The sequence below is a fragment of the Microcaecilia unicolor genome, chromosome 2, assembly GCF_901765095.1.
Source record: "Microcaecilia unicolor chromosome 2, aMicUni1.1, whole genome shotgun sequence".
Lineage (NCBI taxonomy): Eukaryota > Metazoa > Chordata > Amphibia > Gymnophiona > Siphonopidae > Microcaecilia > Microcaecilia unicolor.
The window spans coordinates 547,658,793-547,678,437 of record NC_044032.1 but is presented as its reverse complement, the minus strand read 5'-3'; the positions used below and the strand labels follow the sequence as shown (position 1 = coordinate 547,678,437).

Genomic DNA, 19,645 nt, shown 5'->3' with positions numbered 1-19,645 from the left:
GAATTGTCTCCTAAAAGGGCTATTCTATAATATAGATGCCTCCATTTACACACCCCTTGCATGGATAAATATCTGTAATACTAGCATTTACGCAAATATGTGTGCACATACCCAAGAAAGTGCCAGCAGAGTGCCTAACCACTATTCCTTAACTTACATAGCACATATTTGCAAGAGGGGCATTCACATGAGTGGGTCATGGGTCAGCTCCCACTCAACACACATGGCTTAGAATACTGCAAGTTATATGCTTCACTGCAGCATTTAGGTACTTGCACTTATACTAGCTTTATAGCTGGTGTGACTGTGGGCGGCTGTTAGGTGTGCTAATACCAGCTTGCGCTTGTATCCTATAACAGTACCTGGGCACCTAGGTGCTGTTATAGGATATGTTCTTGCTGCATGGCCCCAGAGCACCTAAATGGATATGTGCCCAGTTCTAGTATTGCCCCCAATGTCTGCAGTTACTTTCCAGCTACAGACTTTGAAAAGGGAAAATGGCCCCTGTTTTAAAATTGGCTATTTGACAGAGAAATAACAGGGAAATTGCCTTCAATTTACTGTAACTTTGTTTACATTATAAAGTATATAATGAAAGATCTTGTGCCAAAGTGCTGGATGCATTTGCATTTTTATCGCTTAATTGTCCCTTTTCAAATATGAAAAAGTTGATCTTTTCACATCTGCAGCTTCTGAAAATGGACAACAGGAACACATAGTTAAGGAATGATGTCAGCATGACATTTTGTATGAAATTAAAATGTTCCTACACTTACATCCGAACATAGTCTTATTTCTATAATCCTTGTGCATGATCTTGATTCATTGAAAATAATGGCAGAAAAAGCAGAAGTCAGACATATGGAGGATGCCTTTTTTAGAATCCATCCCAAACGAGCTTCAATAGATTTGGAAACTACAAAACCTGGTGACCTGCTAAGATGGAAGTCAGCATCTAAAGTGAAGCAAATGCTGTGTCTCATCTGTGCAATCTGTTTTCTCATTCATTGAATGGCAGCTGTTTAGCCCATTAAACAACAGCATTGGTATCTCAGTTGAAAAGTATACCTTTTTCTTACTGAGCTGTCATATGTCAACTCCTGCACTGCTTCCTTGGCCTGACAATTCACCTTTTTCCTAGATATATTTTGAAGCATTAGTTTAAAGGGTCACCCTTAGGGGGTTGGGTGGCTATTAATGGCTCTGCCCCCATGGTAGCCACATCCTCACAGTAATCACATCCCTTGTTACCAGCCAACGAGTATATAAAAATGCAGTAGTGCAAATAGTACACCAGTCCCTAGAGCACCAACTCACTTCATAGTGGAAAAACAGAACAAGCATATGCTCCACATCTGGTGAGAAAGTAACATTTGCAATATACCAATATACCACACCTGAGTCACACAAGTAAAATACAGATAGCTCCTCACCAAGTATAGAACAAGGCAGCACAAATTGAAATTAGATATATACAGACAAAAATGTAACTAAAAACCCCAGGAAGTCATCCTGGATGCAGTGTGACACTAAAGACATAGACAAATAATATTTGTGTGTTAAGTTCTTTCTCCGAGGACAAGCAGGCTGCTTGTTCTCACTGATGAGTGAGTCTTCTTTTGTCCGCGCTCGGTACGGTCGTGTTTACGCCGTTCGCGCCCCTTAAGTCGACCTCGCGCGTCTTTTTTGACTTTCGCTACTAAAAAAAAAAAAAAAAAAGCATTTCGGAAGGAGACCTTTTTGGTCTTTTTTCCCTTCCTGTATTTCTAGTTTTTGCCCCGTTAAGTTTTCTTTCGTCGTCGGGGTAGGCCCTTTTGTGGCCTCGGGTCGAAGTTTTTTCTTCCCCTCTTTTGTGGTGCCATCTTCGCCATTACGAGTTTTGATCTCGCCGGCGTGATTTTTCCGCCCATGACATTGAAGTCTCCCAGCGGCTTCAAGAAGTGCACCCAGTGCGCCCGGGTAATCTCGCTCACTGATAGACACGCGTCGTGTGTTCAGTGTCTGGGGGCTGGGCACCGCCCGCAGGCCTGTAGTCTGTGCGCTCTTTTACAAAAGCAGACTCAGGTAGCAAGATTGGCCCAGTGGAACGTTTTGTTCTCGGGCTCTTCGTCGGCATCGGCACCGGGAGTATCGAGTGCATCGACGTCGCCAGCGTCCAGACCTTCGGCCGCGACTGCATCGAGTGCATTGAGGCATCGACCCTCTGCATCGGGGCTGAGACATCGGAAGGCTGCGTCGGCGTCGGTGGTACCGGGACCTCCACGTCTGCTGATGTCGTCGGACGGTGGTGTTTCGTCTGGAGTGCAGGTGAGGGCTGTCCATTCCCCTGCTGGTGGCGGTGAGCCTTCGGGTGGGTCTCCCCTACCCTGAGGGCTCCTGCGGTACAGCCCCCCCCCCCCCCCCCCCCCCCGAGACCGACCTTCTTCGGCCTCGGCCCCGAGGAAGCGACGGTTGGATTCTACGTCCTCCTCATCGGTGCAGGGAAGCTCCGGTGACATGCTTCGTTCCAAAAAGTCGAAGAAGCATCGACACCGGTCCCCTTCCCGTATCGGCACCGAGAGCTCTGGGTCGCCGAGGGAGTCGGCACCCAGTAGGCATCGGCACCGAGAGGACCGCTCACCCTCTGTTCAGGAGGTGTCGATGCGCTCCACTATGGATAGCCCGGAACAGACTCTGACATCGACACCTGCATCGGCTTCCATGTCTTTCTCCACAGCCGCTCTGCACGAGAGTCTCAGGGCCGTCCTCCCAGAGATCCTGGGAGAGCTGTTGTGCCCTTCCCCTCCGATACCGGGGGTGCTTGCGCCACCGGTACCGTCGAGTGAGGCGCCGGCTGGCCCCTTGCCCGGGGTGAGGTGTCCGACATCGGTGCCGCTTGCGGTACTGACTGCGGTCGCCTCCCAGGAAGGCTCCCCGACGACGTCGGCGGAGGGAGCTTCGCCGGTGCAGGCGAGGGAGTCTACCTCTCGACGCTCCCACCGTGGCCGTGGTTCCACGGAGTCGAGCCGGGCACGGCTTCAGACACAGGTCCGTGAACTTGTGTCTGATACCGATGGTGAGGCCTCGTGGGAGGAGGAGGAGGACATCAGATATTTCTCTGACGAGGAGTCTGATGGCCTGCCTTCTGATCCCACTCCCTCTCCTGAAAGGCAGCTTTCTCCTCCCGAGAGTCTGTCTTTTGCAGCCTTTGTCCGGGAGATGTCTACGGCCATCCCCTTCCCGGTGGTTGTGGAGGACAAGCCCAGGGCTGAAATGTTTGAGCTCCTGGACTATCCTTCTCCACCTAAGGAAGCGTCCACAGTACCCATGCATCATGTCCTAAAAAAGACATTGCTGGCGAACTGGACCAAGCCATTAAGTAATCCCCACATTCCCAAGAAGATTGAGTCCCAGTACCGGATCCATGGGGACCCAGAGCTGATGCGCACTCAGTTGCCTCACGACTCTGGAGTTGTGGATTTGGCCCTAAAGAAGGCTAAGAGTTCTAGGGAGCATGCTTCGGCGCCCCCGGGCAAGGACTCTAGAACCTTAGACTCCTTTGGGAGGAAGGCCTACCATTCTTCTATGCTCGTGGCCAAAACCCAGTCTTACCAGCTCTACACGAGCATACACATGCGGAACAATGTGCGGCAGTTGGCGGGCTTGGTGGACAAGCTCCCCCCTGAGCAAGCCAAGCCATTTCAGGAGGTGGTCAGGCAGCTGAAGGCGTCCAGAAAATTCCTGGCCAGAGGGGTTTATGACACCTTTGATGTTGCGTCCAGGGCCGCTGCTCAAGGTGTGGTGATGCGCAGACTCTCATGGCTGCATGCCTTCGACCTGGAGAATAGGATCCAGCAGCGGATTGCGGACTCGCCTTGCCGTGCGGATAATATTTTTGGAGAAAAAGTCGAACAGGTGGTAGAACAGCTCCACCAGCGGGATACCGCTTTCGACAAGTTCTCCCGCCGGCAGCCTTCAGCTCCTACCTCTACAGGTAGACGATTTTTTGGGGGAAGGAGGACTGTTCCCTACTCTTCTGGTAAGCGTAGGTACAATCCTCCTCGACAGCCTGCAGCCCAGGCTAAGCCCCAGCGCGCTCGCTCTCGTCAGCAGCGTGCGCCTCAGCAAGGCCCCTCGGCTCCCCAGCAAAAGCCAGGGACGAGCTTTTGACTGGCTCCAGCAGAGCATAGCCGACATCCAAGTGTCAGTGCCGGGCGACCTGCCGGTAGGAGGGAGGTTGAATGTTTTTCACCAAAGGTGGCCTCTCATAACCTCCGATCAGTGGGTTCTCCAAATAGTCCGGCAAGGATACACCCTCAATTTGGCTACAAAACCTCCAAATTGTCCACCGGGAGCTCAATCTTACAGCTTCCAACACAAGCAGGTACTTGCAGAGGAACTCTCCGCCCTTCTCAGCGCCAATGCAGTCGAGCCCGTGCCATCCGGGCAGGAAGGGCTGGGATTCTATTCCAGGTACTTCCTTGTGGAAAAGAAAACAGGGGGGATGCGTCCCATCCTAGACCTATGGGCCGTGAACAAATATCTGGTCAAAGAAAAGTTCAGGATGCTTTCCCTGGGCACCCTTCTCCCCATGATTCAGGAAAACTATTGGCTATGCTCTCTGGACTTGAAGGACGCCTACATACACATCCCGATACTGCCAGCTCACAGACAGTATCTGCGATTTCGGCTGGGCACACGTCACTTCCAGTACTGTGTGCTACCCTTTGGGCTCGCCTCTGCGCCCAGAGTGTTCACGAAGTGCTTGGCTGTAGTAGCAGCGGCAGTTCGCAGACTGGGGGTACACGTGTTCCCATATCTCGACGATTGGCTGGTGAAGAACACATCCGAGGCAGGAGCTCTACAGTCCATGCAGATGACTATTCGCCTCCTGGAGCTACTGGGGTTTGTGATAAATTATCCAAAGTCCCATCTTCTCCCAGTGCAGAAACTCGAATTCATAGGAGCTCTGCTGGATTCTCGGACGGCTCGTGCCTATCTCCCAGAGGCGAGAGCCAACAACTTGTTGTCCCTCGTCTCGCGGGTACGAGCGTCCCAGCAGATCACAGCTCGGCAGATGTTGAGATTGCTGGGCCACATGGCCTCCACAGTTCATGTGACTCCCATGGCCCGCCTTCACATGAGATCTGCTCAATGGACCCTAGCTTCCCAGTGGTTTCAGGCAGCTGGGGATCTAGAAGACGTGATCCACCTGTCCACGAGTTTTCTCAAATCCCTGTATTGGTGGACGATTTGGTCCAATTTGACTCTAGGACGTCCTTTCCAAATTCCTCAGCCACAAAAAGTGCTGACTACGGATGCGTCTCTCCTGGGGTGGGGAGCTCATGTCGATGGGCTGCACACCCAGGGAAGCTGGTCCCTCCAGGAACGCGATCTGCAGATCAATCTCCTGGAGTTATGAGCGGTCTGGAACGCTCTGAAGGCTTTCAGAGATCGGCTGTCCCACCAGATTATCCAAATTCAGACAGACAACCAGGTTGCCATGTATTACATCAACAAGCAGGGGGGCACCGGATCTCGCCCCCTGTGTCAGGAAGCCGTCAGCATGTGGCTCTGGGCTCGCCGTCACGGCATGGTGCTCCAAGCCACTTATCTGGCAGGCGTAAACAACAGTCTGGCCGACAGGTTGAGCAGGATTATGCAACCTCACGAGTGGTCGCTCAATTCCCGAGTGGTGCGCCGGATCTTCCAAGTGTGGGGCACCCTCTTTGTAGATCTCTTTGCATCTCGAGCCAACCACAAAGTCCCTCAGTTCTGTTCCAGGCTTCAGGCCCACGGCAGACTGGCATCGGATGCCTTCCTCCTGGACTGGGGGGGAAGGTCTGCTGTATGCTTATCCTCCCATCCCTCTGGTGGGGAAGACTTTGTTGAAACTCAAGCAAGACCGAGGCACCATGATTCTGATTGCTCCTTTTTGGCCGCGTCAGATCTGGTTCCCTCTTCTTCTGGAGTTGTCCTCCAAAGAACCGTGGAGATTGGAGTGTTTTCCGACCCTCATCACACAGGACGAAGGGGCGCTTCTGCATCCCAACCTCCGGTCTCTGGCTCTCAAGGCCTGGATGTTGAGAGCATAGACTTTGCCTCTTTGGGTCTGTCAGAGGGTGTCTCCCGCATCTTGCTTGCTTCCAGGAAAGATTCCACTAAGAGGAGTTACTTCTTTCTATGGCGGAGGTTTGCCATCTGGTGTGACAGCAAGGCCCTAGATCCTCGCTCTTGTCCTACACAGACCCTGCTTGAATACCTTCTGCACTTGTCTGAGTCTGGTCTCAAGACTAACTCTGTAAGGGTCCACCTTAGCACAATCAGTGCATACCATTACCGTGTGGAAGGTAAGCCGATCTCAGGACAGCCTTTAGTTGTTCGCTTCATGAGAGGTTTGCTTTTGTCGAAGCCCCCCGTCAAACCTCCTACAGTGTCATGGGATCTCAATGTCGTTCTCACCCAGCTGATGAAACCTCCTTTTGAGCCACTGAACTCCTGCCATCTGAAGTACTTGACCTGGAAGGTCATTTTCTTGGTGGCAGTTACTTCAGCTCGTAGAGTCAGTGAGCTTCAGGCCCTGGTAGCCCAGGCCCCTTACACCAAATTTCATCATAACAGAGTAGTCCTCCGCACTCACCCTAAGTTCTTGCCAAAGGTTGTGTCGGGAGTTCCATCTGAACCAGTCAATTGTCTTGCCAACATTCTTTCCCCGTCCTCATTCCTGCCCTGCTGAACGTCAGCTGCACACATTGGACTGCAAAAGAGCATTGGCCTTCTATCTGGAGCGGACACAGCCCAACAGACAGTCCACCCAAATTTTTGTTTCTTTTGATCCCAACAGGAGGGGAGTGGCTGTGGGGAAACGCACCATCTCCAATTGGCTAGCAGATTGCATTTCCTTCACTTACGCCCAGGCTGGGCTGGCTCTTGAGGGTCATGTCACGGCTCATAATGTTAGAGCCATGGCAGCGTCGGTAGCCCACTTGAAGTCAGCCACTATTGAAGAGATTTGCAAAGCTGCGACGTGGTCATCTGTCCACACATTCACATCTCATTACTGCCTGCAGCAGGATACACGACACGACAGTCGGTTCGGGCAGTCAGTGCTTCAGAATCTGTTCGGGGTTTAGAATCCAACTCCACCCCCCTAGGCCCATGTTTATTCTGTTCCAGGCTGTACTCTCAGTTAGTTGGATAAATTGTTAGGTCAATCTCAGTTATGTCCTCGCCGTTGCGAGGCCCAATTGACCATGGTTGTTGTTTTGAGTGAGCCTGGGGGCTAGGGATACCCCATCAGTGAGAACAAGCAGCCTGCTTGTCCTCAGAGAAAGCGAATGCTACATACCTGTAGAAGGTATTCTCCGAGGACAGCAGGCTGATTGTTCTCACAAACCCGCCCGCCTCCCCTTTTGGAGTTGTGTCTTCTCTTCTCTTTGTCTTGCTACATATGAGACTGGCCGGCACGAGCCGGTTTCGGGCGGGAAGACAGCCGCGCATGCGCGGTGCGCATCGGCGCGCGAGGGCTAGCAAAGGCTTTTGCTAGTGAAGATTCCGATTGGAGGGGCTGCCGTGGACGTCACCCATCAGTGAGAACAATCAGCCTGCTGTCCTCGGAGAATACCTTCTACAGGTATGTAGCATTCGCTTAAATGATGGCCAAACTCAATAACAACAAAAATAAGTAAAGTGCCATAAGTGTATAAGTATTGCCATACTAGGACAGACCAAAGGTCCATCAAGCCCAGCATCCTGTTTCCAGCAGCGGCCAATCCAGGTCACAAATACCTGGCAAACTCCCCAAAAAGTGTAAAACATTTTCTGCTTCTTATCCCAGAAATAAGCAGTGGATTTTTCCCAGGTCCATTTTAATAATGGTCTATGGACTTTTACTTTAGAAAGCCAGCCAAACCTTTTTTAAACCCTGCTAAGCTAACCGCCTCTTCTTTGGCAATGAATTCCAGATTTAATTACACATTGAGTGAAGAAATATTTTCTCTGATTCATTTTAAATTTACTACGTTGTAGCTTCATTGCATGCCCCCTAATCCTAGTATTTTTGGAAAGAGTAAACAGATCCTTCATGTCTACCCTTTCCACTCCACTCATTATTTTATAGACCTCTATCACATCTCCCCTCAGCCATCTTTTCTCCAAGCTGAAGAGCCTTAGCCGCTTTAGCCTTTCCTCATAGGGAAGTTGTCCCATCCCCTTTATCATTTTTGTTGCCCTTCTCCACACCTTTTCTAATTCCACTATATCTTTATTGAGATGTGGTGACCAGAATTGAATACAATATTCGAGGTGCGGTCACACCATGGAGTGATACAAAAGCATTATAACATCTTCATTTTTGTTTTCCATTCCTTTCCTAATAATACCTAACATTCTATTTACTTTCTTAGCTGCCGCAGCACACTGAGCAGAAGGTTTCAACATATCATCAATGATGACACCTAGATCCCTTTCTTGGTCTGTGACTCCTAATGTGGAACTTTGCATTATGTAGATATAATTCAGGTTCCTCTTTCCCATATGCATCACTTTACACTTGTTCACATTAAACGTCATCTGCCATTTGGATGCCCAGTCTTGTAAGGTCCTCTTGTAATTGTTCACAGTCTTCTTGAGATTTAACAACTTTGAATAACTTTGTGTCAGCAAATTTAATTACCTCACTAGTTACTCCCATCTCTAGATCATTTATAAATATGTATATTAAGGTGTGAGGAAGTGATAGTTTTACTGAGCTATAATCTGTTCAGGAAAGACATGGTAGGAAGAAAGGAAGGGGAAGTTGCATTATATGTAAAAGATAATTGTATAGCCACACAATTGCAGGACCTACAGGGTAAGGAAGAGGCATTGTGGATCAATCTGGAAAGAAGGAATTGCAACTTTATTAACATTGGTGTAATATACATGCCTCCATCACAGACAGAAGAAATGGACAGAGATTTAATTCAAGACACTCAAAATATAGCTGTGAAAGGGGAAGTACTACTAATAGGTGATTTTAATATGCCAGATATTGATTGGGGTATCCCTATTGCAGGGTGTTTTAGAGCAGGGAGATCCTGGATTCTCTATATGGGGAACTATTCCAGCAATTGGTAATGGAGCCCATTCGGGATGGGGCCTTACTGGACTTAGTGCTTATTGATGGGGAGAGTGTGTCTGATGTTATAGTTGATCATCTGGAGACAGACATAAAGATCTCAGTATGTGAAGGTTCTAGACTTCAAATAAACTAACTTAGATGTGGAATTACCGCGAGGAATTGTTGTCTGGATGGGAACATCTGGAGGAAGTTGGAAAGCAGAAGAACTGAAAGGAGCAATTGTAAGGGCAACAAACCTATTTTAAATGTTTCAGTATTTATTGAGTTATTGATAAGAAACAGTAACAATGCAAGAACACATAGTCTAGCAACAAAACTTTTTGTAAGGAAATTAAATAAAAGTAAGAGGAAAAGGAGACCACTTTGTTTCTCAAAAGTAGTAGATGAAAAAGAGGTTAGCCTTTATAAACTACAAGAAATCACAGAAAGAGGAAGACAGGTGATAATATCTGGAAAAGCTAAAGGAAACTGATAGAGTAGTCAGGAAAGCAAAAATGCAAATAGAAATGAAAATAGCCAATATGGTAAAATGAGAGGACAAGACATTTTTTAGATATGTTAGTGATAAGTGCAAACATGGCACTATGAGACTCAGAGGTGAAGGGGAGGCATATGTAGATGCTGGTAAAGATAAGGTGGAATTGGTTAACAAATATTTCTGTTCTGTGTTCGCAGCTGAAAGGCCAGGAACAGTTCTGCAGAAGACAAACACAAATAGAATGGAGCAGTGGTAGTCCCTGAATGATTTTCAGAGGACGGTGTTTGCGAGGAGCTGGTTAAACAAAAGGTGGACAAAGTGATAGGGGCGAATGGCATACATCCGAGGGTACTGAAGGATCTTAGGGAAGTTCTAGTGTCTCCACTGGCTGACCTTTTCAATGCTTCTCTAGAGTTGAAAGTGGTTCCGGAGGACTGGAGAAGAGCAGATTTGGTCCCTCGCTACAATAGCAGAAGGAAGAGGTTGGGAACTACAGGCTGGTAAGTCAGACTTCAGTGTTAAGTAAATTAGTGGATTAGTGGAAACACTTTTAAAACAGAGTAAAGTAAAGTTTGTGGAATCCAGTGGATTACAGGACCCAAGGCAGTAAGATTTCACTAGAGGCAATCTTGTCAGACAAATCTGATTTCTTTGACTGGGTGACCAGAGACTTGGATTGAGGGAGAGTGCTAGATGTGGTGCATTTAGATTTTAGCAAAGCCTTTGACAAAGTTTCGCATAGATGACTAATAAATAAACTGAGTGCCCTCGATATGGTCCCTAAAGTTGACTGGCTTAGGAACTGGCTGAGTGGAAGACGACAGTGTAGTGGTAAATGGAGTTCATTGTGAGGAAAAGGATGCTACCAGTGGTGTGCTGCAAGGTTTGGTTCTTGGACAGTTCTTTTTAACATTTTTGTAAAGCAATATTCCTGAAGTGCTGTCTGGTAAGGTTTGTCTCTTTGTGGATAATACCAAAATCTGCAGGACCCCTGATGGTGTGGATAATATAAGGAAGGACTTAGGGCCCCTTTTACAAAGCGGCGGTAAGCCCAATGCAGACTTACTGCTCACTAAACAGGAAGTACCACTGGACTACTGCAGCAGCCCAGTGGTATTTCCTACCCCCCAGCGGGCTGTCATATATGGCGCTACTCGGTGGTAATCGGGCAGTGTGGCATGCTGCCTGGTTACCTCCAGGTTAGCGCAGGAGCCTTTACTGCCACCTCAATGGGTGGCGGTAAGGGCTCCCCCCAAAATGGCCACACGGCAAGTGCTTTACTTTCGCACGGCCTTTTCCTGCAGAAAAGAAAGACTATCCCTTTTACCAGCTGTAGTAAAAGGGGGGCTCGGCGTGCTTCAAAAACACGCCAACGCCAGTGCAGGCCCCCTTTTGCCACAGCTTGGTAAAAGGGACCCTTGCTGAAAGTAGAGGAATGGTGTGGAATTTAGTAGCTAAGATTTAATGCTAAAAAATGCAGGGTCATGCCTTTCAGTGGCAAAAACCTGAGAGAATGGTACAGTTTAGGAAGAGAAGAACTTTTGTACACAAAAGAGGAGCTGGCCTTGGGTGTGATCATATGTGATGATCTTAAGATGGCCAAACAGGTTGAAAATGTGACAGCAAAAACTAGAAGGATGCTTGAGTACATAAGGAGAGGAATGGCCAGTAGGAAAGGAGGTGATGATCCCCCTGTATAAGACTCTAATGAGACCTCATTTAGAATATTGTATACAATTCTGGAGACTGCACTATCAAAAAAATATAAATAGAAACCCAGGAACAATGTACTTATCCCAAACTTGTATCTCAATGTACTTATCCCAAACTTTCTTGAATTCAGATACAGTTTTCATCTTCACCACTTCGACCAGAAGACCGTTCCATGAATTCACCACCCCTTCCGTGAAGAAGTATTTTGTCAGGTTACTTCTATCCCCTTTTCACCTTCATCCCATGCCCCCTCGTTCCAGAGCTTCCTTTCAACTGAAAGAGACTTGCCTCCTGTGCATTTATGCCACGTGAGGCATTTAAATATTTCTATCAGAGGAAATTGGAGAATCATGGGATAGGAGGTAGTGTTCTATTGTGGATTAAAAACTGGTTACAAGATAGAAAACAGAGTAGGTTTAAATGGTCAGTATTGTCCATGGAGAAGGGTAGTTAGTGGGGTTCCCCAGGGGTCTGTGCTGGGACCGCTGCTTTTTAACATATTTATAAATGACCTAGAGATGGGAGTAAATAATGAGGTAATTAAATTTGCTGATGACACGTGATAGTTATTCAAAGTTGTTAAATTGCGGGAGGATTGTGAAAAATTACAAGAGGACCTTACAAGACTGGGAGACTGGGCATCTAAATGGCAGACAATGTTTAATGTGATCAAGTGCAAAGTGATGCATGTGGGAAAGAGGAACCCGAATTATAGCTACGTAATGCAAGGTTCCACATTAGGAGTCACAGACCAAGAAAGGGATCTAGATGTCGTCGTTGATGATACGTTGAAACCTTCTGCTCAGTATGCTTCTGTGGCTAAGAAAGCAAATAGAATGTTAGATATTATTAGGAAAGGAATGGAAAACAAAAATGAGGATGTTATAATGCCTTTGTATCACTCCATGGTGCGACCGCACCTCGAATATTGTGTTCAATTGTGGTCGCCGCATCTCAAAAAAGATGTGGAGGGGCATAATCGAAAGGTGCACCCAAGTTTTCCTGAGGATGTCCTCGCAGGACTCCCGGCGAAGGGGTGGGGACGCCCAAATCTCGAAATTTAGGTCAACCTTAGAAATGTTCATCCCCAATTTTCGGCGATAATGGAAACTGAGGATGCCCATCTCAGAAACGACCAAATCCAAACCATTTGGTCATGGGAGGAGCCAGCATTCGTAGTGCACTGGTCCCCTGACCTGCCAAGATACCAACCGGGGACCCCAGGGGGTACTGCAGTGGACTTCAGAAATTGCTCCCAGGAGCATAGCTCCCTTACCTTGGGTGCTGAGCCCCCCAAAACCCACTCCCCACAACTATACACCACTACCATAACCCTTAGGGGTGAAGGGGGGCACCTACATATGGGTACAATGGGTTTCTATTGGGTTTTGAAGGGCTCACATTTACCACCACAAGTGTAACATGGTAAGGGGGGGATGGCCCTGGGTCCGCCTGCCTGAAATGCACTGCACCCACTAAAAATGCTCCAGGGACCTGCGTACTGCTGCGATGGACCTGAGTATGATATTTGAGGCTGGCATAGAGGCTGGAAAAATATTTTTAAAATTTTTTTTTTGAGGGTGGGAGGTGGTTAGTGACCACTGGGGAGTAAGGGGAAGTCATCCCCGATTCCTTCCGGTTGTCAGCTGGTCATTTAGGGCACATTTTTGTGGCTTGGATGTAAGAAATAAAGGACCAGGTAAAGTCGTCCAAGTGTTCGTCAGGGATGCCCTTCTTTTTTCCATTATCGGTTGAGGACGCCCCATGTGTTAGGCACGCCCCAGTCCCGCCTTCACTACGCCTCCGACGCCCCAGGAATTTTGGTTGTCCCCACGACGCAAAGCAGTTGGGGACGCCCAAAATCGACTTTCGATTATGCTGATTTGGGCGACCCTGATAGAAGGATGCCCATCTTGCGATTTGTGTCGAAAGATGAGCATCCTTCTCTTTCAAAAATAAGCCTGATAGTGGAATTAGAAAAGGTGCAGAGAAGGGCAACAAAAATGATAAAGGGGATGGGACGACTTCCCTATGAAGAAAGGCTAAAGCGGCTAGGGCTCTTGAACTTAGAGAAAAGGCGGCTGAGGGGAGATATAATAGAGGTCTATAAAATAAGGAGTGGAGTTGAACGAGTAAATGTGAAGTGTCTGTTTACGCTTTCCAAAAATACTAGGACTAGAGGGCATGCGATGAAGCTACAATGTAGTAAATTTAAAACGAATCGGAGAAAATCTTTCTTCACTCAACGTGTAATTAAACTGTGGAATTTATTGCCAGAGAATGTGGTAAAGGTGGTTAGCTTAGCAGAGTTTAAAAAAAGGTTTGGAGACTTCCTAAAGGAAAAGTCCATAGACCATTATTAAATGGACTTGGGGATAATCCACTATTTCTGGGATAAGCAGTATACAATGTTTTGTACTTTTTGGGGATCTTGCCATGTATTTGTGACCTGGATTGGCCACTGTTGGAAACAGGATTCTAGGCTTGATGACCTTTGGTCTTTCCCAGTATGGCAATACTTATGTACTTTTATGTAGATATAATTGAGGACTACAAAATTCTGCGTGGTATAGAACGAGTAGAAATCAATTTTTTACTCGTTCCAAAAGTACAAAGACTAGGGGACACTCAAGGAAGTTACATTGAAATACTTTTAAAACAAATAGGAGGAAATATTTTTTCACTGAACGAATAGTTAAGCTCTGGAACTCTCTGCTGGAGGATGTGGTAACAGCGGTTAGCGTATCTGGATTTAAAACATGTTTGAACAAATTCCTGGAAGAAAAGTCCATAGTCTGCTATTGAGACAGACATGGGAAGCAACTGCTTGCCCTGGGATTTGTAGTATGGAGTGTTGCCACGGTTTGGGTTTCTGCCAGGTACTTGCAACCTGGCTTGGCCACTGTTTGGAAAACAGGATATTGGGCTAGATAGACCATCGGTCTGACCCTGTATGGCTACTCTTATGTTCTTATGCATCTTGTTCATTTGGGATTTAGAGATTGTGTTGGCATGCAATGGGATCCTGCTTCACATAGATGTGTTCTACCTAAGTAAGGAGTGCTCTTGTGTTCTTTCAATGAAAAGGTTGGAGACCAGCCTGATGCTGTAGCCTAGTGGTTACCATAACAACCTCAAAAGCTGCAAAACTGTATTCAAGTCCCACTGCAGCAACAAGTGGTCTCTTTCCCTGATTTTGTATTGTTGATTCATAGATGGCATGGGTACATACCAGTCCTCAGAATAACTTATGTTTGATCAAAATCTACCCTTGCAAGTGACACATGCATCATGAGAGGCCATTGTAACAACACTTCTTATTCCTCCCTCCTTTCCACTCTTCACAGTGGGCAGAAAACCAGTGTATTAGCCTCTGAACTTTGATGTCAGACAGGGCAACCATGGGCATTCAAAGGAAAGCAAAGGACAATCATATGAACAATGAACTGTGGTTTAATAAAATATATAAAACTAGTAAAAAAGGCCCGTTTCTGACACAAATGAAACGGGCGCTAGCAAGGTTTTCATCGGAGTGTGTATGTTTGGGAGAGTGTATGTGAGAGTGACTGTTTGAGAGTCAGAGTGAAAGTGTGAGTGTGTGAGAGAGAGTGAGTCTGGGTGTGAGTGTGTTTGTGAGAGAGTGTGTGTGTGAGAATGAGAGTGTGTGCAAGTGTGTATGTGAGAGACAGTGTGAGAGAGAGTGTGTGTGAGACACAGATTCTCTGTGAGAGTGAGTGTATGAGACCAAGCGAGTGTGTGAGTGACTGTGTGGCACATAGAGAGTGAATGTGATACAGTGTGAGACAGAGTATGAGAGAGTGAGAGTCAGACATTGTATATGAGAGAGAGAGTGTGAGCCCTGCCCTCCCAATCCATGCCCATCTGTCCCCTACCCCCTCCATTCATCCTTTTCCAGCAATTCCCCTCTCTCCCTGAGCCCTGCCCTCCCAATCCATGCCCATCCATGCTCCTCTGTCACCTGTCCCCTCCATTCATCCCTATCCAGCAATTCCCCTCTCTCCCTGAGGCCTGCCCTGCAATCCATATCCATCCATGCCCATCTGTCCCCTCCATTCATCCCTATCCAGCAATTCCCCTCTCTCCCTGAGCCCTGCCCTCCCAATCCATGCCCATCCATGCTCCTCTGTCCCCTGCCCCCTCCATTCATCCCTTTCCAGCAATTCCCCTCTCTCCCTGAGCCCTGCCCTCCCAATCCATGTTCCTCTGTCACCTGCCCCCTCCATTCATCCCTATCCAGCAATTCCCCTCTCTGCCTGAGCCCTGCCCTGCAATCCATATCCATCCATGCCCATCTGTCCCCTCCATTCATCCCTATCCAGCAATTCCCCTCTCCCTGAGTCCTGCCCTTCCAATCCATGCCCATCCATGCTCCTCTGTCACCTGGCCCCTCCATTCATCCCTATCCAGCAATTCCCCTCTCTCCCTGAGGCCTGTCCTGCAATCCATATCCATCCATTCCCATCTGTCCCCTCTATTCATCCTTATCCAGCAATTCCCCTCTCTCCCTGAGTCCTGCCCTCCCAATCCATGCCCATCCAGGCTCCTCTGTCCCCTGCCCCCTCCATTCATCCCTTTCCAGCAATTCCCCTCTCTTCCTGAGCCCTGCCCTCCCAATCCATGCGCATCCATGCTCCTCTGTCACCTGTCCCCTCCATTCATCCCTATCCAGCAATTCCCCTCTCTCCCTGAGCCCTGCCCTGCAATTCATATCCATCCATGCCCATCTGTCCCCTCCATTCATCCCTATCCAGCAATTCCCCTCTCCCTGAGCCCTCCCAATCGATGCCCATCCATGCTCCTCTGTCCCCTGCCGCCTCCATTCATCCTTTTCCAGCAAGTCCCCTCTCTCCCTTCCATGACCCCCCCTCGCATCCATGCTCCTCTCTCTCCCATGTCCCAGCCTGGCCCGCCCTCTTCTCCCCCCCCTTCGCATCCATGCCCCCCCCCCCTTCGCATCCATGCTGTCGCATCCATGCATCCCTTTTTGTTTTTTTTCTTCTTTTTAAATTTACCTCCGTGGCAGTTCCGGCAGCGAAGCGTCAGGGAAGGAGGCGGTGCTCCCGACGTCTAGCTTTCCCTTCGCTGTGTTCCGCCTTCTTTTGACGTCATCCTTGACGTCAGAAGAAGGCGGAACACAGCGAAGGGAAGGCTAGACGGGAGCGCCGCCTCCTTCCCTGACGCTTCGCTGCCGGATTTGTTTGGGTTTTTTTTCCGCCCTCGACGTCATGACGTTTGACGCGAGGGCGGGGCAGAGACGGCTGGCTGGCTTGAAGGCTTCACACCACGAATCCACGAACCCTTCAGCCTGGGAGTGACGTCAGATGGCTTCAGAACGTTGTCCTCAGAACGTTGAGGGTGCGTTTTATTATATTAGATGTTAATATGTACAATGTTATCCAAAATTTTAAAATAAAGTGTAAAAAATTCTTAACTTTAAATCTCTTTCACTGTCTGTATCTGTGTGTGTGTTTCTATCTCTATGTAGATAGATAGATAGATAGATAGATAGCAATCAAAAATGGGGTGGGAGGGGGGAAACAGAGAGGGTTGGGGAAGGAGACTGGAAACTGTAAGCAAAGGGGGAGGAAGGGAGTCCACTCCAAGAGCTCAAGAGCTGCTTCAGGAGCTGGAGCTATCTAACGGCCCTGTTTACTAAAGCAGGTTAGTGTTTTTAACACGCCTACAATTACCATGCGCATTAACTATGTAGGCACCTATAAGGATATTGTAGGCATGTAAATGGTTAATGCACGTTAAAGATGTTAATGGCCTATAACGCAGCTTAGTAAACAGGGCCCTAAGGGTCCTAGGAGGGTTCATATCTTAGAATCCCAGTATGCTCTAGAACAGAGAATAGGTTCCCAGCTCGCTTACAGTGGCAAGAATGATCAAGGATAGAAAAGGGAGAGGAAAAATCTAGACAAGGGAGCAGGCCATTACATTTCTTCTGGTATATATATATATCTATCATTATTGTGTAGGTTTCAGTGTTCCTGTCCTTCAGGTAGGTAGTACTAACATGGGTATCTTCATGCTTTCTTCTGCTAAACGTTTTTGGTTTTTACTTGCTCACAGATTGAATTGCTACCTACAAAGGAGTACCTGTCATTATAGTATATATACTAATGGTTTTCCTCACTGATACCGCATTGATAATCTTGGTGTATACTATAATCAAAAGTGTACAGTAATCTAAAAGTATGTCAGGTCCCTGCCATGAAAAGAAAATATAGGGAGACCACCTCTGATTTAAAGAGAGATGTTTGTATTATCTTACCTAAATCAAAATTCAAGATTTTGCATGTGAAAATTCAGTTACCATTGTTCACAATTTTTTTTATTTAAATATCCTGGCTAACATCATTTGCCTTCTAGTTTATTATTTTAAATATTGCAGTATTTTCATGTAGTTTTAAGTACAAAATAGCAAAAACTTTTGTCATGCAGCACTTTAAAAAGGCTGAAGTTCCATTATTTTCAGATTAAAACTTTATGAGTGCATGGTTGGATTATTTATTGTAGCACAGTAGTTACCTTCTTAACCCCATTTTTTGTTATTTTCATTAGAAATCACCAGCAGCTGCTATTTGCCCTGGGTCAACATTAATTCAGATGAATAACATTGCACATCTTCAAGAACAAGAGGATGATCATGGATATGAATGTCTGGAAGGCAAAAACTGCACCAGCTTCTTCTGCTGCTTTGAAGACTGCCAGACAGGATCTTGGCGAAAAGGAAGGATACATATTCGGGTTGCCAAAATTGACTCATATTCTAGAATCTTCTTTCCAACAGCTTTTACCTTGTTCAATTTTGTTTACTGGATTGGCTACCTTTATTTGTAGATGCTATAGATATTGGAGATGGGAAGAATACTAGTACTGTTCAAGGTACCTCATTATATATATAATTTTTATTTATGGGTCCTTTTATTAAGGTGCGCTAATGGATTTAGTGCATGCCAAATGATAAGAAGCTGATTATATTTCTAAGGGTGCTTTATCATTTAGCATGTGCTGTTTGAGCATGCTAAGAGCCCTGTTTACTAAGGCGCATTAGTGTTTTAACGCGCCTACAATGTGTAGGCGCCTATAGGGATAGTATAGCCATGTACACAGTTAACGCGTTTAAAATGTTAACATGCCTATAACACGGCTTAGTAAACGGCCCTAAATCTCTTAGTGCATCTTAGTAAAAAGAACCTTTATTTATTTATTTATTTTGACATTTATACTCCACATTATCTCGAACATACTTGAGTTCAATGTGGCTTACAATAAATAAAAAAATAGGCAAAGTTTACAATACCATAAAATATCAAGTAAGAGCAGAGTAGCATAAATAAGATACAAATATTAACACACTCCATCAAGCAGTGGAAACCTCTCAAAGAGGAAAGGTTTCAGTCTTTTACAAAATACCAAGTAATCAGGCTTAGTTAAGAAGAATCACAGTGATGAAATCAAGGTAAGTTATTTTATAGGAAGTACATTTCAAATGTACAGAAGCAGATTTACAGAGCTGAGGTAAATAACGGTGGCCACATGAGTGACACAAGTTGACATATCTAGATCACCCCAGTCAAAAGATGAAAGAAGGAGTGGATTAATGTCAAGATCTTTCCCAATACTCTTCTGCTCTGTCACCATTCAAATTTCCTAACCAGCTTCACTGAAAGAAATCAAATTCGTTTGAATGGAAATGTAAAATTTCCAGCAAGAAATGTCTACCTTCTGTACTAGTGAAATAAGGGCAGTGATATTCAGTACTATACTCTCACCGTTATTTTTTTTTACCTAGTTTGATTTTCAAGACATTCATGACACATACTGATTATGGATATTCATATTTATCAAAATGGTCTTGGACCCTATATATACAATTATATTTTTACCCATTTTCCCATATCAGAACAATCAGAGAACAGTCATTTAGCCAGGACGATGAATAAAAACGTTTCTTGTGTCAGACTCAGAGCAGGGATTATCTGGGAGGCTGAATAGAGGCATATGAGGAAAAAAATGGGGTATATAATGAAGTATTGTGTTCCTGATCAACTATGAACAACTGACTAGGGGGTACTTTTACCAAAGGGTGTTAAGCCTAATGCATAGTTAGCATGCCAGAAAAGACTTACCACAAAACACAGTTAAGCATTTTGCAGTAATTTGCCTGTTAGTGCGCGCTAATCAAGCATTTATTTTTTGTTTGTAATGTTTTCAGGAGTGGGCATACCATGGGTGGGGAATGGACATGGAAGCATTATCTAGTTAGTGCATTCTGAATAGCACATGCTAACTAGATAACACGGACTAAAATTTGAGGTAATAAG

General features: G+C 46.4%; 1 protein-coding gene across 1 annotated transcript in view; it reads left to right on the top strand.

Moving 5' to 3' along the window:
- Positions 1-18,263, top strand: part of GABRG1 (gamma-aminobutyric acid type A receptor gamma1 subunit) — a 154,144-nt gene extending 135,881 nt beyond the window's left edge. The window contains 1 exon segment of the mRNA XM_030192633.1: positions 17,880-18,263. Coding sequence (XP_030048493.1) covers positions 17,880-18,158 — 279 coding nt within the window. The 3' untranslated portion in view covers positions 18,159-18,263.
- Positions 18,264-19,645: the final 1,382 nt, after the last annotated feature.